At 43.3% G+C, this 27,035-nt stretch overlaps 1 protein-coding gene across 9 annotated transcripts in view; it reads left to right on the top strand.

Annotated features, from left to right (window-relative positions):
• SULF1 (sulfatase 1) overlaps window positions 1–27,035 on the top strand; it is a 211,122-nt gene that overhangs the window by 148,523 nt on the left and 35,564 nt on the right. For 4 of the 9 annotated variants that reach the window (XM_081501819.1, XM_081501820.1, XM_081501817.1 and 1 more), the window contains exons 13-21: window positions 12,395–12,608; window positions 15,955–16,207; window positions 17,869–17,965; window positions 18,375–18,469; window positions 18,784–18,849; window positions 21,153–21,325; window positions 23,371–23,513; window positions 23,607–23,730; window positions 25,822–25,855. In XM_081501819.1, coding sequence (XP_081357945.1) covers window positions 12,395–12,608; window positions 15,955–16,207; window positions 17,869–17,965; window positions 18,375–18,469; window positions 18,784–18,849; window positions 21,153–21,325; window positions 23,371–23,513; window positions 23,607–23,730; window positions 25,822–25,855 — 1,199 coding nt within the window. Of the gene's footprint in view, window positions 1–12,394; window positions 12,609–15,954; window positions 16,208–17,868; window positions 17,966–18,374; window positions 18,470–18,783; window positions 18,850–21,152; window positions 21,326–23,370; window positions 23,514–23,606; window positions 25,247–25,821; window positions 25,923–27,035 lie in introns of those variants that run through there. The other 5 variants (XM_081501812.1, XM_081501811.1, XM_081501814.1 and 2 more) reach the window with 3 other exon arrangements.

Here is a 27,035-nt window from a genome sequence, read left to right as displayed (position 1 = left end):
CGTATGAGATCTCCATTGTGCCATGCAGGGTCTTTCATTGTGGTCACAGACTCTCAGTTGTGGTGCGAGGGTTTAGTAGTTGTGGCATGCAGGCTTTGTCGCTCTGAGGTTGTAGGATCTTAGCTCCCTGACCAGGGATCAAACCCATGTCCCCTGCATTGGAAGGCGGATTCTTAACCAGTGAACCACCAGAGAAGTCCCTGAAGATTATCTTTATTTACTATATCATTGACTTTTAGAAGGGAAGAAAAAGTCCCGAATAATGAGACTGTTCAGGATCAAGATGACAGCCAAGTCTTGAACTGACTTGCTTGGGTTCTCTTTCCTTGACATGGGTTTTACACCTGGTCTATGCCCTGCTTTTCTTCCTCTCACCAAGGTTAGCTGCCTTCCTTCAAAGGGAACACCCTTGGTTTGACTCTCCATGGAGTGTAGAGGAAAAAATCAGCACCATTAGCCTGATTCTCTTCACTCCTAATCCCCAAAGAGATAGTGCCTTCCCCCTACTCCTCCGACAGACCCCATGTCTGGTCTCCTAAGGATGGTTTGGTACAGTCAATGTGGGTTAAGGAAGTGGAGTAAATGAAAGAGCAATGTGAAGTTCAGAAGTTTGGGTTAGAATATTGGCATCCACTACCTTTCAGTTGTGTGTTCTTTCAGAAGACGGTTTCTCCTGTGTCTTGGATGTTCTGTCTCTGGAAAGAAAATTGATCTGTGTCTTGGGAGGATAAAGTGCCATCATGTATGTAAAGTTCTAGGTGAGCTTTAAAGTAGTGTGTGAGTGTTGGATGCTGGGCGTTATTATTGTTCCAGGGCATCTTACCCGTTGTTTTCATTCCAATGAAGCCAATAGGGAACAAAAATGGGCCAGAATCCCAGATATTTGGCATCACCTCTCCATCATATGAACTAAACAACCAGCAGGGACTAATTAAGACAGCATGGACATATGTGTTCTCATTACTTCCATGTTTCTGAATTAATACAAGGCTGAGTGTGAATTCCCATCACTCTCTCAGCTGGCGTGACACCCCCAAACATATTTATGTACACACTATACACACACACACTCACGCACACAATCATGTACAAGCTCAACGTCGTCTGAAGTTGGTTCAATGGAGAACATAGATCAGTGATGCTCAGTTCTTCTGCACATCAATATCATCTGAGGAGCTGTTGCAAATACTGATGTCCAGCCTTGCCCCAGACCAATCAGATGAACATGTCTGCAAGGATGGTGAAGGCATGTGTGTTTTTTAAGAGCATTACAAGCCACAGACCTGGAATCTGAGAATGTCAAAGTTGGAAGGAGGCTTAGAAATCTTCTGATCAAATGGTATCCTTTTCCTAATAAGGAAATTTAGATCCAGAAAACTTAAAGCCACCAACCCAATGTCAAAACCTGCATCTCTGCACTTCATGTTCAAATCGTTTCTTCCCCAGAGCGTCCTGCCTCTGCAAAAATGTAAGACAGTAGATTTTTTGTTTGAAATTGTCAATGGCATTTGCCTCCATGAATCCTTCACAGCATCTAGGGTAGCAACTCTTAACCATGACCTCAGATTAGAATCGCAAGCAGCTTTAGAAATGCCCATGTTCAAATCTCAACCCAGACAGTTTAAATCAGAATCCCTGAGGATGGGGCCCAGGTGGCAGTGTTTTGTTTTGTTTTTTCAAGCTCCTGGGTGATTCCTTTGACCAGCCAAGATCAAAAACTATTCATGCTGGGGGAGGGTGGTCATTTTTTGTTCCTCTTCTAGGTATAGATATTGATTTCTTAAATAAGAGTTACATAAAAGAGAAATTCCCTGGGCATTACATTTTGAAGTGCATTATATATATTCTCTGTCCTTTAAGAGGAAAAAGCAACTTGTTTTCTTTTTATAGAGCAAATGGTATGTCCTTTTGTTAAATCATTGAATTCCAGCATCTTTGTAATTTAGTTTGCCTTTCTACTGTTGTATCAATACAAAATCAAAGATGTTAAAACTCTAAAAACACCTCAGTATCAGGCACAGAAAATTAAAATGTATCCTGTTGAGTGTAAACTGGTTTAGTGCCAGGATCTATGCTGTCATCCAAAAATTATCCCTCTGGCCAGAGGTCCCTCTGACCCTTTGTGACCAGCTGCAGAGCAGGAATAAAAAGGCGTTTGCCAGGAAGATCTGGCTAGAATTGTTAGTGTGCCAGAAATGGACCGCCTGTTTCCAGAAACCTGCTGAGCCCTGGTGAAGATCACAGCATGGCTTGTGGCCATCCCCTCCCCACCTCCCCCTTGCCCTGGCTCTCTGGGCTCCAGAGAAATCGACTAGAAATATGGAGCCTCCAGATGCCATCCTCTGGTTCAACTCTCGTCTCAACAAGGAGAGTCTCAACTAGCCTCAGTATGGAAGGCTAGTCTCCTCCTCTCTTCAGCCTGCACTGAAGGAGGAGGCTGAATGGCTGGGCATCTACCTAGGTGTTTGGCTTCTTTGCATTTTTCAGAACACAAATCGCAGGGTTAAACGTAAAACCATCTTTAGTAATGCTCCAAACAACTCAGAAACAAACATTGAGGACAGAGGCTTTTTCCATCAACTGCATAATGTGGTCCCAGCTTATTTAATTCATACTCTCATTTCCCACTGTGCCCACCCTGGTCAGGTTCCCCTCTTCCCTCTGTCTCTCTGTTTCTCTTTTTTTTTTCTTACTAATTTTTATTGGAATGTAGCTGCTTTACAATGTTGTGTTACTTTCTGCTGTACAGCAAAGTGAATCAGCTATGTTGTTGTTCAGTCGCTGAGTCATGTCCAACTCTTTGTGACCCCATGGACTACAGCACTCCAGGCTTCCCTGTCCTTCACCATCTCCCGGAGTTTGCTCAAACTCCTGTCCACCGAGTCAGTGATGCCATCCAACCATCTCATCCTCTGATCCCTTCTCCTCCTGCCTTCAATCTTTTCCAGCATCAAGGTCTTTTCAGATTCTCATTAGTTATCTATTTCATACATGATAGTGTTTGTGTGTCTCAAGCATAACATTCTCTCCTGCATGTTAGTTGTCACCTCAGCCTCCCCAAGAGTCATTCCCTCAACCTATCAGCAGCCTCACTCTGCCCCAAACCACTCCCTTTTTGTATCAGTCAACCAGGATTGCATCCAAGCTGTTCACTTAGTATCTGACTGCAGGCACATTACTTAACCTAACTCTGCCTCAGTTTCTTCATCTGTGACATGAGCATAATAATAGTACCTGACTCCAGGGGTTGCTGTAAAAGATTGTAGGAGTTAAATGTATCCGCAGGAGTCCCCAGCACATAGCAAGCACTCAACAAATACTAGCTATTGGTTGTTAGCCAAGGTCGGTTCACCAATTTTATTTTCCGTCATTTGCAAGAACAATACTTCTTCCAACATTCCAACACCGGCTTTTACAAATGGTTATTCACATTAAAATCTAAAGGAGGAAACATTTTCTCTTTCTTCTGGTTTTCCCTCCCCCCTCCAACCCCTGCCCCATCCTGTTTCACCCTATCTCAGAGAAGGCAGGAGATAAATATCTTCAGCACAAATAACTCCATTTCATGTTTGTGAGAAAGTTTGAAAGCAACTTGAGCTAGTGGCAATTTGAACAAGGATGTTTATATGGCCATATTCCTCAGTGTTGAGATGAAAATTCTTTCTGTAATTGAAGTATAATTGATATATAACATTGTATTAGTATCAAGTGTACAGTTTAATGATTCAATATTTGTATATATTGTAAAGTGATCACCACAATTAGTCTAGTTACCATCCATCACCCCACGGTTAAAATTTGCTTTTCTTGTACCGAGAACTTGTTAAATGTACTTTCTTTGTGACCGACTCTTTGTGACCCCATGGACTATACAGTCCATGTAATTCTCCAGGCCAGAATACTGGAGTGGGTAGCCTTTCCCTTCTCCAGGGGATCTTTCCAACCCAGGGATTGAACCCAGGTCTCCTGCACTGCAGGCAGATTCTTTACCAACTGAGCCACAAGGGAAGCCCTGTACTCTCTTAGCAAATTTAAAATATATACTAGGCTGTTATTAACTGTAGTTACCATGCTATACATCACACCCTCAGGGAGTTATTTTATAACTGTAAATTTGTGTATTTTGACCACCTTTACCCATTTGCCTGCCATCTCCCTACATGAGTTTGAGCAAACTCAAGGAGATTAGTGAAGAGCAGGGAAGCCTGGCGTCTTGCAGTTCACGGGGTCGCAAAGAGTCAGACACAACTTAGCAACCGAGCAACAACAACCCCAGGTGAAAATTCTAAACACATGTCCTCATGCAGGTAACTGCTTCCCATGATGTTGGCACTGGGTTAACAGATAACCAGATTATTAGAAAATTACTATATCATTGTTACATCTCAGAGAATATAATCTGACCTGCATTAGAGCCAAATCCATGTAATAAGAAGTATAATAACAGAACTAGTGCATGTGCATATATGTATGTAAAATTAAGCTTTCATTGCAGTGTACCTTTGAAAAAGTTGTCACCAAATTTTTTTCTTACTCATGAAAATGGTATAAGTGATATAAATAGGATTATTTATACTCATCCGTAGTGGCTCCGATGGTAAAGAATCTGCTTGCAATTTGGGAGACCCAGGTTCAATCCCTGGCTCAGGAAGATCCCCTGGAGAAGGGAATGGCAATCCACCCCAGTACTCTTGCCTGGAGAATTCCATGGACAGAGGCTACAGTCCATGGTATTGCAAAGAGTGAGACACGACCAAGTGTCTTACTAAATACTTAGTAGGACAACACTTACTGAATACGTTTACAGGGCATTCTTAGTCAATCTGAGAAATATATACAATTCAAAACGTAGAAACTATAATGATCCTCAAGTGGTTACTTCAGGAAAGGGAAGTAACCAGAGTTCTATCATCATCTAATACTATGCTAAACATTTTTTTTTTGGTCACAGCTCGTGGCGTATGGCATCTTATTAATAGTTCTCCCACCAGGGATTGAACTCACACCTCTTGCATTGGAAGTGCAAGACTTAGCCACTGAGCTGCCAGGGAAGTCACTGCCCTAAGCATTTTACATGAGACATTTTTTCACCTGAAAACTCTTCTAAAAATAGATATTATGCCCATTGTAAATATGAGGTTCAGATGGGAAAGTTACTTGACCAAAGTTGCACTGTTAGAAGGGTGACAAGTCTGTGTTCAAAACAAGATCTGTGTGATTTGAAGCTTGCACCCTTCCCACTAAATGCTAATTACTATATTTAAGACAGCTTACAACCAGGGAACAGTGATTTGCCCAAGGACTGAGTAGGCATTGTTAAAGGTCAGTTATAATAGTTCTACTTCAGATTCCTGTAGTGCATCTTTTCTTCAGAACTCCAAAAATGGTCAACAATTTATTCTCATGACAGATCCTTGAAGCTGGGAGGAGTAAGTGTTATTTTACCAGATGTGGAATCTGGAAGAACAAAGAAATGCTGCAGTTTGCTCTAGGCCATAGAGTTAGCAGCAAAAGAAAATTAAAATTGAGGTCCTCAGATCCCTAACCCAATACTTATCCCCATTAAAAATGGCTACCTCTCATCAAGCTTCCATTAGGTAAATTTCTGTAAATAATTAAGTGTGTGCGTGTGCAAAAATAATAATAATAGCAGCTACCTTTGTTGAGTACCTGCCATGTGCTGAGTTCTTCCTGTGTGTTACCTCTACTGCTCATGACCCTATAAAAATTTAAATGGTGTACCTGACTTGCTGCCCATCCTATAGCAATGTGATAAATTTAATATATTCAAATCAGGCTTTTCTAGCTTGAAAGTCCAGATTTTTCCACTAAGCCACATCAATATAAGTATGGAATGCCATTCCCAGGTCCCAGGCAGAAGATAGGTGATATTCAATGCTACAAAGTCCTACTCTAACAAATGAATTATGATATACTTTAGGCTGGGCTTCCCAGGTAGCTCAGCTGGTAAAGAATCCACTTGCAAAGCAGGAGACCCTGGTTCAATTCCTGGGTTGGAAAGTTCCCCTGGAGAAGGAATAGGCTACCCATTCAAGTGTTCTTGGGCTTCCCTGGTGACTCAGATGATAAAGAATCCACCTGCAATGCAGGAGACCTGGGTTGGATCCCTGAGTCAGGAAGATCCCCTGGTATGGCAAACCACTCCAGTATTCTAGCCTGGAGATTCCCCATGGACAGAGGAGCCTGGTGGGCTACAGTCCATGGGGTCACAAAAAGTTGGATGAGACTAAGCACACCATAGCACTTTAGGTTATTGTGGAAATTAAATGAATAAATTTTTATATAAAACACCCTAGACCAGTACCTGGTATCAAGTAAGAGTTTAATAGGTGATGATAATGTGACATCTTCTCTTAGATTGGATTCCAGCCAAACAGCTACACACATGACTCCTTGAACCAAAAGAACCAACCTTCTCTTCTTCCTCCAGTGTGACTTACCTTCAGTTATATATTGGCTCAGCAAAAGGTTAATTCATTTTTTTCCATAAGATGTTTGGTCAACCCAATATAATCCATCCAAAACACTTAGACACAATTACTAAACAGAGTGATTCAATGCTGAGTTAAACTCAGGGAATGATCCATGCATGAGACTTGGTCCTTGCCCTTCATCCGAAGTTTCAGCATATTTGGAAAGGCTCATATGAAATAATAATAACTTTGGAATTATTGAAATAGTTTTATCGAGAACCTTGCGCATAGTAGATGTGCGGAAATATTTGTGGAATGAATGTGCTAAATTATCAACACAGACTAAGACCATTAGCCGATTTACCAAAAAAGTCCAAAAGCGTAGATAAAAGCGAGGCAGTGTGACATCTGTATTTCAGGAGGGGCACTTACTTCAGGTCCCATTAACCTTACCTGAACTCAGGCTCTCATCTGATTCCAGCAATTCTTTTGCAATGGAAAACCATCTCATTCCCAGGAGCATGTAAATGACCTGCAGCAGGTTTCAGAGCTATTCCTTTAAAAGTTCTCTTTCTCCACCTCCAGCTATAAACTCTCCAAGTAAGATGACCATTTGAGTTGCTGCTATTTCCAGGTTTTATTGCTCAGCCATAAAAATTGTCATGATATAGAACACTAAAATGACTGTGGCCCATGTGTGGTAATTACATTTCATTAAAATTCCTAGTATGCTTGCCACTAAGCCTTTAGCTAATTACTCTATCTAATAGGGTCTATGACTTGTTCAGAGAGTCCGTGGTACAGGAAATAATTGGCATTTTTGTCATTGACTCCTGTATTATACAAGAATGTATATAAGTAGTGTTTGTGGGTATATGTGTATGCGCATGTGTATATATATGCATGCATGTATGTATGTATGTTTGATTTTATATGATATGTCATCTGTGCCAACAACCATGCCAGACCTTAGATGGGGTTAAATTCAACTCTTCAGGAAAGAAACACACTTTTTGTTCATTTCTGTCCCATAGGAAATCAACAAGGAATTTGGTTAATGGGAAAATGCAGGTTGTAATCCAAATAGGATAAGTCACTAAAAATTCTGCCTATATTTTTGTGTTTTACAGGAGTCTACTTGTCCCCTCAGCTCTTCCAGAGCAAAAAAAGAAAAATTTTAGTCCATTGTGGTTATATAACTAAAGAAGGTTTTCAGTACAGTTGTGTGTTTTACAAATTAGTGTTTGCACTGAAGTTGATATAAATTGAAACACAGAAAGACATAAGGCCATCATTTTTTCAAGAATAAAGAGAGCCACATTTTTCTGTCTGATAAAAAATAGAGCATTTCTTAAATTAAGTTTCTGCTCGGCTGTGAGTTGAATCCACTGATGTCTTCTTTTGCTGCTACAGACATTAAGTAATCAACACTTGGTTTTTGAAGGCATAAGGTAGCATTTCAGGTGGATGGATGTGTCTTAAACCACTTGGATTTAAAACAGATATATGATATAAAGACTCAAGTACCACTGATTCCCAAACATTTTGGAGCTATGAAATATTATTTCTTTTAGACACTTTCCATGAGCAAGAATTTTCTTTTTTTCTTTTTGACTGCACTAGGTCTTTGTTGCTGCGTATGGGCTTCCACTGGTTGAAGTGAGCGGGGGCTACTCTCCATTGTGGTGCACAGGCCTCGCATTATGGTGGCTTCTCTTGTTGTGGGGCACAGGCTCTAGGAACGTGGGCTCAGTAATTGCGGTTGAAGGGCTTAGTTGCTCCTGGGCATGTGGAATCTTCCCACACCAGGGCTCAAACCCACCTCCCCTGCATTGGCAGGGGGATTCTTAACCCCTTGACCGCCAGAGAAGCCCTCAGAGAACTCTTCTGAGAATTTCCTGGCACCTCCTCAAGCTAATCAGATGTATCTAGGAGTGCAGTGAAGCAAACCCAAGCTTAGAAAGCACTAATCTCCATGTTTAAAAAAAATAACTGCATAGCACCAGCTCCATGCAGTTTTCAGCTAAGAATGCGTGAAGACTGTCTGTCATTTATCAACTAACTGTTCTGGTTAAGGTTAGGGTAAGGGTTAGGGTTGGCTTCCCTTGTGACTTAGTGGTAAAGAATCCACCTGCCAATGCAGAAGACTTGCGTTCGATCCCTGGAGTGGGAAGATCCCCTGGAGAAGGAAATGGCAACCCACTCCAGTCTTCTTGCCTGGGAAATCCCATGGACAGAAGAGTCTGGCAGGCTACAGGGGTTGCAACGAGTCGGACACGACTTAATGACTGAAAAACAACAACAAACGGTCAGGGTTAGGAGAGAGTGAGGAGAACTGGTTACTCATAAAGCACATAGTTCTGCCATTGTAGATGAGCTGGGAGTGTCCATCTATTCAACTGGAGCCACTTTTTAACCAGGTCACATCAGTACATTTCTACACACAAATTTCTTTTTACGTTCACACTCAAAAATATGCATAGCCCTCTCAAAGGCCATCCATCTGAGCTCCTTAGACCTAAAAGTATACCTTCTGCCCTCCTGTGGGATCCCACTGCAAAGAGGCCCAGTAACCAGTTGTGAATCTAAAGTAGTGGTCCTTGACCCAGCTTCACATTAGAATCACCAGGGAAGCTTTGGAAAAATCCCAATGTCCAGCCAAGGTGAGAACCACTGATCAGATGTATTCATAACTCCCATGTGCCTTATCAATTTGAATTCATATTTGGGTTTTTTTGTTTGATTCAAGTTAAATCATCTCTAGTTTAGTTGGTCCTTAGATTATTCTTGACTTCTTGCCTTTTCTTTGTTTTGTAAATAGGTAGTTACTTGCCTTGTCTCTTGAGCTCCTGCTTCTCTGGACAGAGATGTACATTCAAAACATTCTGGCCAAACCACTAAAGAAGTTTGTTACCTGGCATATCTTGAAATAGTTTAATTCAACAGCACAGAGTGTATAGGGGCTAGAGTGAAATTATAGAACACGTTCTAGATAGCAGGGATTTGGGAGCTCTATGATAGGGTTTCCCAGGTGGTACTAGTGATAAAGAACTTGCCTGCCAATACAGGAGACAAAACACTTGGGTTCCATCCTGGGTTGAGAAGATCCCCTAGAGGAGGACATAGCAACTCACTCCAGTGTTCTTGCCTGGAGAATCCCATGAACAGAGGAGCTTGGCGGGCTATGAACAGTCAAACACAACTAAAGGATTTAGCATGCACAGGTAGAAGCACAAAGGCTGCTGTGATAATGCAACTGCTACTGAAGGCATGTACGTGCTCTGTCGCTCCGTTGTGTCTGATTCTTTGCGACCCTCTGGACTGTAGCCTGCCAGGCTCCACTGTCCATGGGATTTTACAGCTGAGAATACTAGAGTTGCCATTCTCTTCTCCAGGGGGATCTTCCTGACCCGGGGATCAAACCTGCATCTCTTCTGTCTCCTGCATTGGCTGGCGGATTCTTTATCGCTAGTGCCACCTGGGAAAGCATGTGACTCCGTTAAGAGAAAACAAACTGTGGCTCAGCATGATGGTCTATTGTGAAGGGTTGCACACCATTTTGTACACTATTGTCTGTGCCAGACTTTTCGCTTCAGTCATGTCTGACTCTTTAGACCCAGGTTGAATCCCTGGGCCGGGAAGATTCCCCTGGAGAAGGGAATGGCTACCCACTCCAGTATTCTTGCTTAGAGAATTCCATGGATAGAGGAGCCTGGTGGGATACAGTCCATGAGGTGGCAAAGAGTCAGATGTGACTGAGCAACTAACTCTTCACTTAAAGAAAAAAAGTATCAATAAAAAATTGTACACAGGTGATACTTTTATATGGATGTGGGGAAAAAAAACACAAAAGTTTGATAACTCTATATTGTACCATGTTGTAACAACCATGATCAACTTAAAATGAATGTCATTATTCTTCCCATTTGCCAGATTAATGTTTTAGGGAGAGAAAAGGGAAAATAAAGAGGAAGATTATCAGATCTTTAAGTCAGTTATAGAGGATCCCATGAAATAACCACCAGGCAAAGTGCTATTATTTCAGCCAGGTTTGATACCCATAAAATGGGGGAGGAGGCACTGAGATGTGATGCTGTGTCATATTCATCCAGAGATAAGCCAGAAATTTCTGTAGCTATATATATATATATATATATATGCCTCTCTATGCAGCATGCAGAATCTTAGTTCCCCCACTGGAGATCAAATCCATGTCCCCTGCATTGGAAGCATGAAGTCTTAACCCCTAGACCACTGGGGAGGTCCCACCTCTGTAGCTTAATAGAAAGCTCAAACTGAAAACCCAATGCCAAGGGAACCCTCTTACACTGTTGGTGGGAATGCAAACTGGTACAGCCACTATGGAGAACAGTGTGGAGATTCCTGAAAAAACTGGAAGTAGAACTGCCATACTACCCAGCAATCCCAATGCTAGGCAAACACACTGATGAAACCAGAATTAAAAGAGACACATGTACCCCGATGTTCATTGCAGCACTGTTTACAATAGCCAGGATATGGAAGCAGCCTAGATGTCCACCAGCAAACTAATGGATAAGGAAGTTGTGGTACATATACACAATGGAATATTCCTCAGCTATAAAAAAAGAACACATTTGAGTCAGTTCTAATGAGGTGGATGAAGCTGGAGCCTACTATACAGAGTGAAGTAAGTCAGAAAGAGATACACCAATACAGTATATTAATGCATATATATGGAATTTAGAAAGACGGTAACAACGACCCTGTATGCAAAGCAGCAAAAGAGACACAGATGTAAAGAACAGACTTTTGGGCTTTGTGGGAGAGGCAAGGATGATTTGAGAGAATAGCATTGAAACATGTATATTATCATATGTAAAATAGATGACCAGGGCAAGTTCGATGCATGAAGCAGGGCATTCAAAACTGGTGCTCTGAGACAAGCCAGAGGATAGGGTGGGGAGGGAGGAGGGAGAGGAGTTCAGGATAGGGGGACACATGTGCACCCGTGGCTGATTCATGTCAATGTATGGCAAAAACTACCACAATATTGTAAAGTAATTAGCCTCCAATTAAAATAAATTAATTAAAAAACATACCAGTAGCAGCTCCCCATGCGTGTCTCTTGAGGAGATGAACCCTGCCTCTTGAAGGAGCAGCTTGTTCAGCCGAGTGTGCACTGTTTGTAGAAGGATAAGAAAAGTCACAGAGGAAGCCTGGTTCATCTGCTCATGTCTATGTGTGTGTGCACATTAGTCGCTCAGTCGTGTCCGACCCTTTGCCACCTCATGGACTATAGCCCGTCAGGCTCCTCTGTCCATGGGATTTCCCAGGCAAAAATACTGGAGTGGGTTGCCATTCCCTTCTCCAGGGGATCTTCCTGACACAGGGATCAAACCCAAGTCTCCTGCATTGGAGGCAGATTCTTTACCGCCTGAGCTACCAATGAAGCAAATGTTCTTGTCTGGCGTGTATGAAATTTGGCTCACCCCCGTGATGCACTCAGGTTAAATTCATTTCTGTCTTCCTCATATGCCACTCTTACTGGCCTTGAATTAGAAATTGAAGGGCAGAGAACAAAGCAGCCAAGTTTGTTTTTCCAGAAAAAAGACAGGTCTGGTGAAAACAGCCCCGACAGCTGTGCTCTGTGGCTTGGTGAGTTAAGTAAGGGCTTTTCCGTGTTTCATTCAAGACTCTGTTTAGTCTGGATGCTGAGGATTTATGTATCAATTCTTGGCTCTGGTGTCATTGAGGTAGTTCTGATTTCCTGTGATTTCGTGGTCATCTGTATTCGCCTGCAGTGAAGGAAATAACTAAGAGAACAGGAGTCAACTTATTCCAGGGTCACTTGAAAGCTGGCCTTTTTTTCATGCGCTCTTTCTAACGGTGTTGCCAGGGTTCTAAAAACAAAAGCAGCAGTCCTTAATCAGAAACACCTGACGTGGGTGGGTAACTGGCTCTCACGTTGCCTCTTGCAGAAGTGGCAGTGCGTCGAGGACACGTCTGGCAAGCTTCGAATTCACAAGTGCAAGGGCTCTGGTGACCTGCTCGCCGTCCGACAGAGCACGCGGCCCCTCTTTCGTGGTTTCCACGACAAGGACAAAGAGTGCAGTTGTGGCGAGTCCGGGTATCGGGCCAGCAGGAGCCAGAGAAAGAATCAGAGGCAGTTCCTGCGGAACCAGGGGACCCCAAGTAAGCCATTGCCTGTGACCCTCTTGGTGGCAGACTGAGGCTTTCGGGCATGGCCGTTAGGAAGGCAAACAAGCCTTGATCCATCTACATGTTAAATATCATCAATGCATAGGTTTGGGGCTAAAAGCAAATAATTGTTCTGTTTAAAATATGAAGGCTGAGGTCGTTTGAAATTTAGCTTTGTGAATATTAACCTTAGAGTGAAAATATACTCTGTAAAAGCGACAGACACAAAACATATGCACACTTAAAAAAAATGAAAATCCAAAGTTTCAGCTAGAAGATGAGTAACAGTATAAGTCGCTAAAGAATATATGTCATGAAATTATTTATGTATATGTGCATGTACCTGATAACTCAGTTGGTAAAGAATCCACCTCCAATTCAGGAGACCCAGTTCGATTCCTGGGTTGGGAAGATCCTCTGGAGAAGGGATAGGCCACCTGCTCCAGTATTCTTGGGCTTCCCTTGTGGCTCAGCTGGTAAAGAATCTGCCTGCAATGTGGGAGACCTGGGTTCAATCCCTGGGTTGGGAAGACCCCCTGGAGAAGGGAAGGGTTACCCACTCCAGTATTCTAGCCTGGAGAATTCCATGGACTGTATAGTCCATGGAGTCGCAAAGAGTCGGACATGACTGAGCAGCTTTCACTTTCACTGTAAAACATTAAATTTAACATGGTACAATAGGAGGCATGGTTATTTTAATAATTTGTTTTCCTGAGTGATGAGGTCCCAGATATTCATTGCATTCTTCTGTTTTACATCTATAGCAGATCAGAACAACTGAATAGTAAGAAGGAAAACATAGATTCTATACTACTAGGAGTTTCTCAGATTTGTATACATCTTTTTCTGGGAATGATAATGTTATCTGGCTTTCTTTGTATACTGGAAGAAAAAATTTGTTAGAGTCATTATTAAAAACCGTTTCAGGGCTTATGCATTTAACTAATAAGAGAAGCATGCATGCTTTTTTAAAAAGGCTTGTCTGTTTTAGGACAATATATTTTTCTAATTCCTCTCACTGACTTGTAGGGTCTAACTAGTCGAATTCAATATGAAAAGCACTGCCTAGCATTTTTATAAAAACTCTTACCAGGCAGCTATCAGATCCCTATTAAGTGGCACCTTCCATAAAAGAATGAGAGTCTAGTGCCATCTAGTGGCTTAGTATGAAAAGTGACATTTCTGTGATAATGCCTTTATGTACCGATTTTGAAAAGCAAAATACATTAAATTCTGAACCAAGAAATCAAATCATTGACTAGAACAGCAGGAGCCCTTAGAACAGACTTTTTAAACCCGGACTCCACAGGTGAACTTTATAGGATCATGAGCCCTCTAAAATTTTATCCAAAATTTTTAGTATATTCTTTGTGTATATATGCACGTTTCTGGATGCAAAACTTTAAAGGAATCGATAACCCAAAAGGCTGAAAATCATTGGCTTGCGAGATTTTCTTTCCTCCTGAAAGAAAATGCCAGGCTTAATAATTCACACCAAGATTTCCAATGGGAAAATGACAAAGGAGAGGACCTAGACTCTCACCCTTAACAGAAACCATCCCCAATGTCCAGCTTGAAGGTGGGGACAGCCTCTTCTCTCCCAAGAACTTCAGTGTCACTCCCCAGGCACTGATCATAAAGCACACTGATTTTTCCATGTTCAGCACAAGCTGGAGAAGTCTAGGGCCATTTTCTTGAGCTGTGTGGAGAACAGGGGTTGGATGCTCCTCTTTTCCATCATGGTGGAATCTGTGAGTACTCTCAGTGAGCCGTCTCAAAGAGGCATTTCCTCTCAGAGCAGCTTCCTGCAGAGAGTAAGATGGTTCTGATTCTGCAGCCTATGTGTGCCCTTTCTTCCTACTTTAGCAGCAGGGTCGACACATCAGAGCACTGAGTGTGCCCCCACAGAACGTGAGTGCATCTGATCAGCAGGAGCCCGTGTTTGCACGTTAAAGCTCTTACCTAGCCCACAGTGAGTTTTGACAGTAGTCTATGTTGACCAGAAAGCATACTGGCCTCCCCCTGGCATTATTCTCCATCTGCCAGGTATTTAGTCCATTGGCTGTTGAAAGCATTTGCAAAGTTCAGTTTTTCTTAGAGCAATCTTTTATTATTTGTGCAAATAGAAGGTGTCTGGAACATTTGAAAGTGAAAGTGTTAATCAGTCAGTCGCATCCAATTCTTTGTGACCCCATGGACTGTAGCCCGCCAGGCTCTTCTGTCCATGGAATTTTCCAGGCAAGAATAATGGAATGGGTTGCCTTTCCCTTCTCCAGGTGATCTTTCCAACCTAGGGATCGAACCCAGGTCTCCCACATTGCAGGCAGATTCTTCCTTATCGGAGCCATTTACCTTTTTGAAAAGGCAGCCCAGTCGAAAAGGGGCAACTTTATCATCTTTAGAATCTGATAGTTTATAGTCCAAGCTCCCACAACTGTTGGCTGCATCACCTTGCAAAAGATACGTAGCATTCAAACTTCAGATTTCTCGTCATAATATAGAGATGATAACACCAAATTCATGAGCCTGTTTTGACAATCTGATCATTTTTTTTTTAATGTGAGGATTTATTATCATAATACCTGTCTTTCATGATTGTGCATTAGAAATATATATGTGGGAAATGGTCTTCCCTGATGGCGCTAGTGGTAAAAACACGCCTGCCATCGCAGGAGACATAAGAGACGTGGGTTCGATCCCTTGCTCGGGCAGATCCCCTGGAGAAGGAAATGGCAACCCACTCTAGTATTCTTGCCTGGAAAATACCACGGACAGAGGAACCTGGTGGCTACTATTTATAGTTTTATCCAAACTGCCTTGTAGTTGACATTGAAAACAATGTATTGGGTTGACCAAAAGTTCGTTCAGATTTTCCATACCATCTTACAGAAAAATCAGAACAAATTTTTAGCCAACCCAATAGAAGTTCCCCTGGAGAAGGAAGCGGCAACCCACTCCAGTATTCTTGCCTAGAGAATTCCATGGACAGAGGAGCCTGGTGGGCTATGGTCCAAGGGGTCATAAAGAGTCAGACACGACTGAGTGACTAACACAATAGAAGTTCACAGCGTACCATAAGCAGAAAGAGTCTTAGAGATCACCTTGACCTACTCCCTCACTTGAGGGATGAAGGGCCTAAGGTCCAGGAAAGCACACCATCCAGCACCCCACTCTGCGCTGTTCGAGCCTGCCTCTTCTCGTGTGAATTCCCTCGGGCCAGCTGGCAAGGCCGTGTCTGCTGCTCACCCCCCTCAAAATGCTCCCCAAGCCTGGGGATCATTTTCGTCCCTCCTAAACTACACCCAGATGTCCATGTTAACTTGTGTTCCCTTATTTCCAGAGTACAAGCCCAGATTTGTCCATACCCGGCAGACACGTGCTTTGTCAGTCGAATTTGAAGGTGAAATATATGATATAAACCTGGAAGAAGAAGAATTGCAGGTCTTGCGACCAAGAAACATTGCCAAGCGTCATGGTGAAGGCCGCCAGGGGCCCGGAGGCCACCAGGCAACTGGCGGTGGTGATGGGGACACAATGCTGGCAGACAGTGGCAATGTCGTGGGCCTGCCCACCACTGTCCGTGTGACGCACAAGTAAGAAGGCTTTGTGGTCACGGGGGTTGAGTTCAAAGCCATCCCTCCATATCGTCATGATTTTTCCCCATTGCAAAAAGTAATATCGCTCAGCAGGGCAGTGTCCGAGTGCTGGCCCAGGTGATAACTGAGGGTTAAGAATCAAGAAGGAGGCTTCCCAGGAGACTCAGTGGTAAAGAATTCACCTACAGTGCAGACGATGAAGGAGATGCAAGTTCGATCCCTGGGTTGGGAAGATCCCCTGGAAGAAGAAATGGCAACCCACTCCAATAGTCTTGCCTGGAGAATCCCATCCTCTGAGCCTGGTGGGCTATAGTCCCTGGGGTTGCAAAGAGTCAGGCACAACTGAGTGAAAAGCAATAGGAGTCCACACTGTCATAGATTTGGACACTTTTTGTTTTGAGTCAGTATCACATGAAGGCTGACCACCTGAGTCCTGAGACAGAGTGATGCTGTCACATCTTAACTTAGCAAACATGGAGTTCTGCTCTGAAGCAGTTACCTTTGTGGGTCTAGAAAACACATATGAATCATTACCCGGACTGCACAGGTGGCCCGTGCTGCCTGGTCACCGTGGCTCAGAGCGGTTTACCCTCAGGACTTCAGAGATGAAATACAGCCCAAGGGAGGACTCTGGGTCCTAGAGAAGCTTCCAGAAAGATGGTGTAGATTGGGAATGGATGTGAGATCAGAAACACCTGACCTGTCCAGATCCCAGGGAATCACAGAGATGGGGTGGGGTGGGGGAGATGACTGCTCCTTGGCTTTGACTGCCGTGTTCTTCAGTTCTTTCCAAAATTTGTGTGCTCTTTTGATAGAGAAGTCTTTTCTTTCCAAATGTATTAGCAATATCTTTGTTTTCTTTTCATTTCATCTTTAGGGAGGCAGGGTGCCATGAGGCCTGCCAGGACTTTTGTCTTTGGGACAAGGGTCTCCAGGCACCTGTGATGGTTATGGTTGGATACTGAAAGATTTAGACCTAGCTTGATTTCTCTTTCAGTGTTGATAGACCCCGACCCCATCTCACCTGCTCTCCATCCCTGGGGCTGCTTCTTACTTCACACTGAAAGAGGCCCCTCAGTCAGGCTCTTTATAACAAAATGAGCTGGATGAATAAACCCCTTCTAACTCTGTATTTCTTCAAGTCAGTCACTTCCATTATGGCTGTGAGAACCTCATTCTTTTCCTACAGTATTTGGTGAGGCTTTCAGAAATGGAGTTTGGGGTGATGCTTGAATATTGTCTCTGACTTTGTGATGATGTCTCTCTGACACCATCCTCTGTCCTTGCCAGTTGCCGGGAAATATTCCCACTTATCCTTGTTTATGGCTCAGCTCCAAATTAATGCTAGCATTCCAAGTTAAGCATTTAGATAACGAAGTTCCCTCTGCTATTCCTAATGGGTTTTTTTAACTGCTTGCCTTTTTTTAAGTGTTTTCCAAAGAGCCTCGGGACCAGCATTAGGTGCCTTTTTAAAATATATTTGTTTTTTACTTTTTGGCCACGTGGCATATGGAATCTTAGTTCCCTGACCAGGGATCGGACCTCTGCCCCCTGCGTTGGGAGTGCAGAGTCTTAACCACCGGACAACCAGGGAAGTCCCTCTAAGGTTTTCTGATACTAGAATAGAAACCTATTTCTAATGTAGCTTGTTTTTGCAGGTGCTTTATTCTTCCAAATGATACAATCCATTGTGAGAGAGAACTTTATCAATCAGCCAGAGCCTGGAAGGACCACAAGGCCTTCATTGATAAAGAGGTGAGCTGTAGCCACGTGATTGGCAGGTGTATTCCAATTGCAAACTCTGCTGTGTACACTCATCCTTTTTTATAATTAGGTGAAAAATAGAAGAACAAGGTGCTTCTCTTTCTCCAATGATACAGTGATAGTCCTGACAGAAAGCAAAATAGACAGTGAGAAAAGCCTGACCTCTTGAAATCTCTGTGAGCAAAATGATTTGATTATAAAAGAGCCGGCTGCTAATACTTATGATAACACATTGGATGGTATATAGAGGTAGACCTAGTCTGTGTTCAGCTTGTTTCCAAACTGTTATCTCAGATGAATAGCTATAATTACAGAACACGGAAAACAGGGTGGAAAGAAAGTTACCTCATATAGAAAATCTTGACCTTACAATGTCATTGTTGGTGTGTGCATTTTCCAGATTGAAGCTTTGCAAGATAAAATTAAGAATTTGAGAGAAGTGAGAGGGCATCTGAAGAGACGGAAACCTGAGGAGTGTGGCTGCAGTAAACAGAGGTGTGTGTGTGTGTCCCACCCCAGAATCATCTTCAAAACACAAGCTACAGTGAAACACCTGAGGCTCACCTCTGTTTCACCAATAGAAAGTTTGATAAATTGAATTCCCTAATGTATATTATAATGATCTAAACCATTTCAGTCAAATTAAATATGTCATAAACCCAAGCAGAAGGTTAAAAAAAAGTCCCATTAAGACTGTTACATATTAACAAAGTAACTGCCTATCTTCTACTTTGTTTCCATTTTATAAATGAACTATTTGATGAAATGCATGATTATCAAAACTCACTTTTTAACCTTCTTGCCTGCAGCTATTACAACAAAGAGAAAGGTGTGAAAAAGCAAGAGAAATTGAAGAGCCACCTTCACCCATTTAAGTAAGTAACCATTTGCTACATTTGCTGGGAGTGAAGGACTGTTTGCTGGGCATTTCTGAAAGGTGACTGGAACTCTAGTCCAAGTGATGTGGCTTGAGAAAAGTAGATGCCACTGGGAGGGTATTAGCTCAAGAAGTTGAAAACAAGCCCACATCTTGCCAAGAGACCGAGGCAATCCTTGCTTTTGGAATCCCATGAGGGGGCATCACATGGGGCTCTAATCTAATTCCACGTGTTCCCTCTGACGATACACAGCTGGTAACTGGCTTGTCCTCCATGCACTGCTTTCTATGGGCAGTGATCAGGACACGTGGACTCACTGAATTAGGTCTCTTGCCGGAGTCCCGCTCCACCTGGTCCAGGGGCCCCCAAGGGATGAACAGCATCGGCAAAAGGAAAGAAAGGAGACAGAGAGTTTTTTGATGGCCCAAAGACCATAATCTTTATTGCTTTAGTCTCTATTTATATAGCTCATGTTCTTCTACATAATGATTCTTACAATATTTTTCCATTCAGATCAACATCCCGTGATTCTAAGATGTGTTAAAAGTTTTTTCCTAATCCTATGTCACATTTTGGTTACATGTTTACTCCAAAACCTATTTTTATTTTACTAAAACATAGTCTATAAATCATATTATTCCATCTACTTGTTCTGTACAGCCTGCTACTACAGTGAATACAACATCTTGCTTCAGTGAATAAGTACTATAGCGGTGTCTAAGGGCAAAATTTCTCATAGTACAGCCATTGTCAGTGGTGGTTTGTTTACCATCTACCCACATACCACAAGACTATTTCTGGCAGGGGGAAGTCTTTTGCAGTCTACCTAGAAACTATTTACAATACAATTCATATATTTCTTCTCCATTTATGCTTAGATTCTGAGGGGAAAAGGCAATTGGCTTAGTTTCTGTAATTTTCCCTGATACATGAGCCAAGTTCTCCAGTCATCAATAACAATCTCCTCATGAGGCCAGGTCACAATAGGCTTAGGGCTTGTTTTCCAAATGATCATGGCCTTATTCCCTGGCTTAATGTTAGGGACCCACCAGTCAGGGGCCTCAGTAGGTTTAATCATTTTTGGAATGTTTCTCTGGGCAAGGATCATTTTTCTTTTTACTGACTCTCATGATGTCATCATGGAAGCCCCTACAACTCCAGCCGTCAAAGAATGAAACAGAGTTAGCCACAACAAAAGCATAGAAACAGGAAGGAGGGAAGGTTCCGATCCTGGAGAGAAACCACTTTGCAGTTTCTTCTTGAGTGGTGCCATGACTTTGTCATCCGGCAGTAGATCCAGAACGGCTCCCAACAGAAAGAAAGAAACACAGCTAGCCACAACAGAAGCATAGAAACAGGAAGGAGTGAAGGTTCCGATCCTGGAGAGAAACCACTTTGCAGTTTCTTCTTGATTGTTGCCGTGACTATGTCATCCGGCAGTAGTTCCAGACTGGCTCCCAACAGTCCCTGTGTTCTGTAGAGCAGCCTGCAATTGTGTTGAATTCTGAAAGCTGGAAGAAATCAACACCTTTTAAAAATAATAGTAAAATTAGCATATAAGAGGAATTTAATATTTGAGCCTCAACAAAATTTGAACCCTTCATGGAAAAATCAAAAAAGTAAAAACACTTTTTAAAAAAATTCTTTCCAAGCCTGTTTTGTAGGATTTGTCAATAGAATTCTAGAAACCTAATTCAAGTTATCTAATCCAACCAATCATTGATTTCATGGCTGATAGATACTGAGCTGCCAGGAGGTTGAGCCACTTGTCCAAAGGGCATGGCTAGCGGAATCTTTTGATTCACATTGACATTTATTTCCATCAACGTTTGCATTCAGTAAGGAAGAGAAAGTTGATCCTGTTGAAATAGTGAAATTCTAAGGGTGTTGTCACTTAATAAGTTTGTCTTCAGTATCACTGATTATATTCCGTGCTTTGAGGCCCTCTGAAAACTTAAAATGAAAGTCGCTCAGTTGTGTCTGACTCTTTGCAACCTCATGGACTGTAGTCCAGCAGGCTCCTCTGTCCATGGGATTCTCCAGGCAAGAATACTGGAGTGGGTTGCCATTCCCTTCTCCAGGGGATCTTCTCGACCCAGGGATCAAATCTAGGTCTCCCACATCGCAAGAGGATTCTTTACCGTCTGAGCCACCAGAGAAGCCCTGAAAATTTAAGACCATCTATTATTGTATGTCTGTTATCTTGTGCCTGAATATGTGTGTGAGACTCACAGCAACAATCCTGTTTTTACTTGAGAAAGTGCTTTCTGATCATTTAAACGTCCCTTCTGTTGAAATAGAGAAGCCGCTCAAGAAGTAGACAGCAAACTGCAGCTTTACAAGGAGAACCGCAGGAGGAAGAAAGAGAGGAAGGAGAAGAAGAGGCAGCGCAAGGGCGAGGAGTGCAGCCTCCCCGGCCTCACGTGCTTCACACACGACAACAGCCACTGGCAGACGGCCCCGTTCTGGAACCGTGAGTCGCTCCATCTAAGTGCTACTTCCTGGACTTCCCTGGTGGTCCAGTGGTTAAGACTCTGCCCTTCGAATGCAGGGGCACCAGGGTTCGATCCCGAGTCAGGAAACTAATGTCCCACACACTAAGCATGCACACCTGCATGCTAAGTCACTTCAGGCATGTCTGACTCCTTGTGACCCTGTGGACTGTAGCCCTCCAGGCTCCTCTGTCCATGGAATTCTCCAGGCAAGAATACTGGAGTGGGTGGCCATCCCCTCCTCCAGGAGATCTTCTCAACCCAGGGCTCGAAGCTGCATCTCTTATGTCTCCTGCATTGACAGGCGGGTTCTTTACGACTAGCACCACCTGGGAAGCCCACAGGCTGCACAGTGCTGCCAAAAAAAGGAAAAATGCTGCTTCCTGCCACCGTGTGGACAGCCAGCAGCTCACCCAGTTACTTAGACTAAGGAATTCAGCAGCTGGAATCCAGGAATCTAGAAAGATTCTAGATTAAAGTATCATATCATTTTTCTGTACCGACAACTAGGATCATTTTTGTCCCTAAATTACTTTTTTTCTTTAGACATTTTTAGTTTGGTCTTTTGTTTAAAAATGCCAAGCTCTCCATGGGTTTTTCTCCCAATTATATTTCACACGGTCCCCGGCCCTTGACGGACTTCTGGCCCAGCAAGACTGCTCCATCACTAAGTAGCTGAATAAACGGATGAACACTTTTACCCCAAGTATACTTCATTTCTGGTTTCTTCAAGAACACATTCTGCATATCACGAGAGGAAGTAAAACTCCTTGAATGCAGGGAGTCTTTCGGATTTATTCTCAGTCCCCTTCAATACCAGCTTTTTGCTTGAAGGCCTGCCAGCCCACGGAGTAGCTAAAACACCAAATCTTCTAGTTGAAAGGATCGCAATAGGCCTGCCTGGTCAGTGCTTCTCAAACTGAATTTGGAGACTTCAAGGAACCCACAGACCATTCTTAGGGAGACCTAGGGCCTATCTTATGACCATTTTTGTTTTATCTTTCTGTTTTCATGCGTCTTGATTTCAGTGTCTGTGTTTGCACTTACATTTACATGGGCTTACCAGGTGGCTTAGTGGTAAAGAATCCACCTGCAATACAGGAGATGCAGTAGACTTGGGTTCAACCCCTGGGTCAGGAAGATCCGCTGGAGTAGGAAATGGCAACCCACTCCAGTATTCTTGCCCGGGAAATCCACAGACATAGGAGTTTGCTGGGCTACAGGGAGGTTAAGAGTCAGACATGACTGAGCACGCATGCACAATGACTTACAAAACAGAAGCAGACTCACAGAACTTAAAGGATGAACTTATAGTTGTCAGGGGGGAAGGGCAGGGGGAGTTAGGGAGTTTGGGATGGACATGTACACACAGTAGCAGCTTTAATTTGACAGCTCTTTGACATACGTTCTACAAATTAACCAGTGAACCTCTGCATGGTACAAAAGATGTTCATGGTAACTGTCCACCTCATGTTCAAGTGTTGTGGAGAGTCTGTGGCATCACAAATTTTGACATTCTTAAATCCTCTGAGCTGGATTAAAGCCTTCTCCAAGCCCGTCTACACTGCAGAATCCCCTCTGTTTCCAGGGCCCATTTGTAACACTCGACCATCTGCCATTCAAAACAAGCTAAGGCCCCGGGTCCATCTTTTTATTAAGTAATCTTTTTTTTTTTTCATTTTTATAAAAAATTACAACAACCATAAATAGGAGTTCTGATACTTTCCTTCCTTCTCTCCACTCATCACTCAGTTTTAGAGATCAATACCCAGCAGAACTTAGGGGAGAGCGGACGAACAGGCCTGAAACTTCACCTTCATGAGTCACCACTGTTTTTTCCATCTTCACCTAATCTCACAGCAAATTTGTATGGGGGGGGCGGAATATAGTACTTTTAACATCCACCCACACAGTATTTGCAAGAGAGAAAATATGAACTTTACGATGTGAAGACAAGGAAATGTTGAAATAGCTAGGTTGCCACCTTGTCTCACTCTCTTCCCTTTGTTTTCTTTCTTACCAACAGTGGGATCTTTCTGTGCTTGCACGAGCTCTAACAATAACACCTACTGGTGTTTGCGGACAGTTAATGAGACACATAATTTTCTATTCTGCGAGTTTGCCACTGGCTTTTTGGAGTATTTTGATATGAATACGGATCCTTATCAAGTAAGTCAATATGTTCTCATTTTGTGAAGCTATTGAAAATGGAATAAGGAGAACATGAGCTTAAAGCTATTGTCCTGGCCTCTTCATCCACAGCTCACAAACACTGTGCACACAGTCGAACGGGGCGTTTTGAATCAGCTACACCTGCAGCTGATGGAACTCAGGAGCTGTCAAGGATATAAGCAGTGCAACCCAAGACCCAAGGGCCTTGAAGTTGGTAAGGAAAAAAAAGAATTTTTTCTTCCTATAGTACCTGGAAAATTCTTTTTGTGGTCAAGTTTTCTGCCTTTGAAACATATAGCTGGGGAGAGAAGACGTGAAAGCATATCATTTGGGACCCTTACAGGGGAAACTTTCCAGGCAATTCCAAATATACTTTGTTCAATAAATTTAGCTCTGGGTGCGCTAATGAAAAATTTAATACCCCTAAAGATTTGGTGGGCGTTTCATTCCATCTCTCCCAAAGATGCATTCTCTTAGTAAACCTCAATATCTGATGAAAGCATCCATTGGAAGATGAGATGAAAGCGGCGAGGTTTTATTTGTTATTGCTGTCAACAGTCATAAGAGATACTCTAGGTCAACTGGGAAATCCATTTTTTTTTTAAAGAGAATTGGGACGGAAACACACAATGCCCTATTTCTGCCTTCCAGAGTTTGAAATTTACCCAATTGGATACCTGCCCACGACACACTGAATTAGATTTCTTTTGCCAGTATTTCCTGTCTGAAACTAGAGATGTTTGAGCAGGATGTTGTTTTGAGATCTGAAAGTTTAAGAGGGCTGACATGGAATCAGCCTGAAGTTCCCTCCCTGGTCTGCAGTGCTAAACTCACTCATTTCTCCTTTGGCTCCTGGAGAGCAGTTCTTTTCAGTGTCTGCCCCAGCTCTTTCCTGGTTAACGAGAATACTGATTTTCTCATAATTCCTATAGAAATGTAAATATCAGCTGTCCATAGAAGGAAGGAGAAAGCGCTGGAGCTGGCCAAGGGCATAACATGTCAACCCCAAAAGGTCCAAGAGTTTGACACATAGGCGTGTGCTATGTGCTAAGTCACCTCAGTTGTGTCCGACTCTTTGAGAGCCCATGGACTGTAGCCCACCAGGCTTCTCTGTCCATAGGATTCTCCAGGCATCAATACTGAAATGGGTTACTGTGCCCTCCTCCAGGGGATCTTCCTGACCCAGGGATTGAACCTGTGTCTCTTAACGCCTCCTGCATTGGCAGGGGAGTTCTTTACCACTAGTGTCACCTGGGAAGCCTGGACCCATAGGCAGTGAGGAGCAATTTGCAAGAATCTTCTATTGGCAGCTGGGTTTTCTCAATGCCCTTAAGGGCCTGTGTCTCTGGGTCCCTTGTAAGCCGGCATCAGCAGCATCAGCAGCAATAACAGCAGGCAGCTCCCTGGGCCATGTGATTGATGGGGATGAGGAGCCAGCGTGCATCCTGAAATGGCAGCATCGTCACCAGTCACTTCCACCAGTTTTGGGTCCTAGAGGCTTTCAAGCTGCAAGTCGCAGCTTGAAAATTCTAAATCCTGTGGGCGATCCCATCACAGCTGTCAGTCACCACCCCTCTATTCATGCCTTAGTGGAATTCATCACCAGCCAGGAGAGTCCAGATCTTTTGGTCAGTAGCTCCACTCAACATAAACCTTTTCAGATAGCTGGTTTATCTGTTGACCTTTTCCTCAAATCCTGAAGAAGAAAAAAAAAAAACAACCTACAGCCTGGAAACTGGAACAGCCATTAGAGGCATTAGAAATATGACACCCAGATCTCTGTTCCCCGAAGCACACAGCACTCTTATTGGTGATGACATGGCAGCTCTACTTAGTGAAACCTGATCAAGCCTCTGAATGGTGAGTGATGTGCCAGGTGGAGCCTGTTTTTGCTGTTACACTTCAAGCAGTCCTGTCCACTTCTAGACAATTCCTAAGGGAGATGATTGTTGGCCCTTTTTTCCAAGTGTTTGGTCTAAAGTCACTGAAAGTTAACTATTCCTGAGACTTACTTGGACTTTGGGAAGTACTCGTCTTATTACTTTGAAATGGACTCTCCTGTCTCACCCCCACCTGTTTTTCATGTAAACTCCAGTATGTTTTATCTTAAACCCTTTTTTTATTTATAGCTTTCCATCCTCATTTTGAACCTAGCAGAAAAGCTCTGTTGGACTCTGGCGCTGTCTGTATTTCCCACAATATGTTTCTTTCTAGGATTTAGAGGTTGTGCATGAAACAGGACAGAGTGGGTGGTCTTATGCGTTCTAAAGCTAACATAAATTACTCTTATATTTTCCTATATCAGGAAATAAAGATGGAGGAAGCTATGACCTGCACAGGTATTCAGACTTTTTTATTCTCCCTGGCAGCTTCTTTCCCAGTAATTGCATGATCGAGCCATTTTAACTCATTTCCGTCCCTCACCTTGTCGCTCAGAGCATAGCTTGGGGTGCATGCATGTTCTAACAGCTCTTTCCACCGTCTTGTGTCATTGGGAACAGATCTGTCATTTCGCTTTGAAATCAACTCACTGTCACAACCAGATGTGTCTCAGAGCCTTTACTCACTCGTGCTTGTGTGCTTGTTGGATGGTGCTTGGCAGCATGGAATGACGGGAAGGGGGAGAAAACAGAATGATCTTTGGGAGCCCTGGGAAAAAGCAGGGAGAATTATTTTCCTGGTTCTTACACATCGATTTGCTGGAGCGACGTCATGGCAACGAGTTAGAGATTTCATGAAATGTGACGTCAGTATCACAAAAGGGATCATGGGAATGTAAAGAGTATGGTAGAGCTGACATTGGAGGAAAGACAAGGCGCTTCCTTGTTCACGGTCCTTAATTAGTTGTAGTGATAAAAGCAGCCATGCTGGGGCTCAGAAGCTCTGTAGGGTGGTGATGAGTGAAGGGGGCAAGTGGGGGTCGGTGTACCTAGAGTCGAGACTCGCAGGAAGGTCTCAGCACATCATGGAGACAATAGTGCCTAACACACAAAAGCTTGAAGACCAGCCCTGGGCCCAGTCTTCTTATTTCCCTCTAGCCTCGCCCACCCCCCCCCCCACAGGTAGCCCTCCTGCCTCCTGTGCTCTGGGGTCGGGTGGGAGGACCCCAAACCCCTGGTGACTGGGTCAGCCCTTGCTCATAACCTTCTACTCCCTGCTGAGACCTCAGGCAGGTCTGTCAGAAGCATGCCGTGTGGGGCGGGAGGGACCTGTCCTTACTACCTTACTGCGGGGAAACAGGCACAGCCTTAGTTCATGAATCCTCTTGGGAGAAATGATTCAATCAAAGGAACGTGGACTCCGTTGGTGTCACCCGTTTTGATATTGGTCTTGGAGAAACCGAAGAATATTGCCCTTCCAGGATGTGCTGGTGGCCCCGCCCTCCCTCAGGCCTTCTGAGCTGTGGTCTCAGATTCCTTTTTTTTTTAAACACAGGCAAGCTGCATATATATTGTGCTTGCTTGTGCTTGTACTCAGTCGTGTCTGACTCTTTGCAACCCTGTGGACTGTAGCCTGCCA

The sequence above is a fragment of the Giraffa tippelskirchi genome, chromosome 6 (assembly GCF_054371585.1).
Source record: "Giraffa tippelskirchi isolate mGirTip1 chromosome 6, T2T-mGirTip1v1.2.pri, whole genome shotgun sequence".
Taxonomy (NCBI): Eukaryota; Metazoa; Chordata; class Mammalia; order Artiodactyla; family Giraffidae; genus Giraffa; species Giraffa tippelskirchi.
Note: the sequence above shows the minus strand (reverse complement) of the source record. Positions and strands in the feature narration are given on the sequence as shown.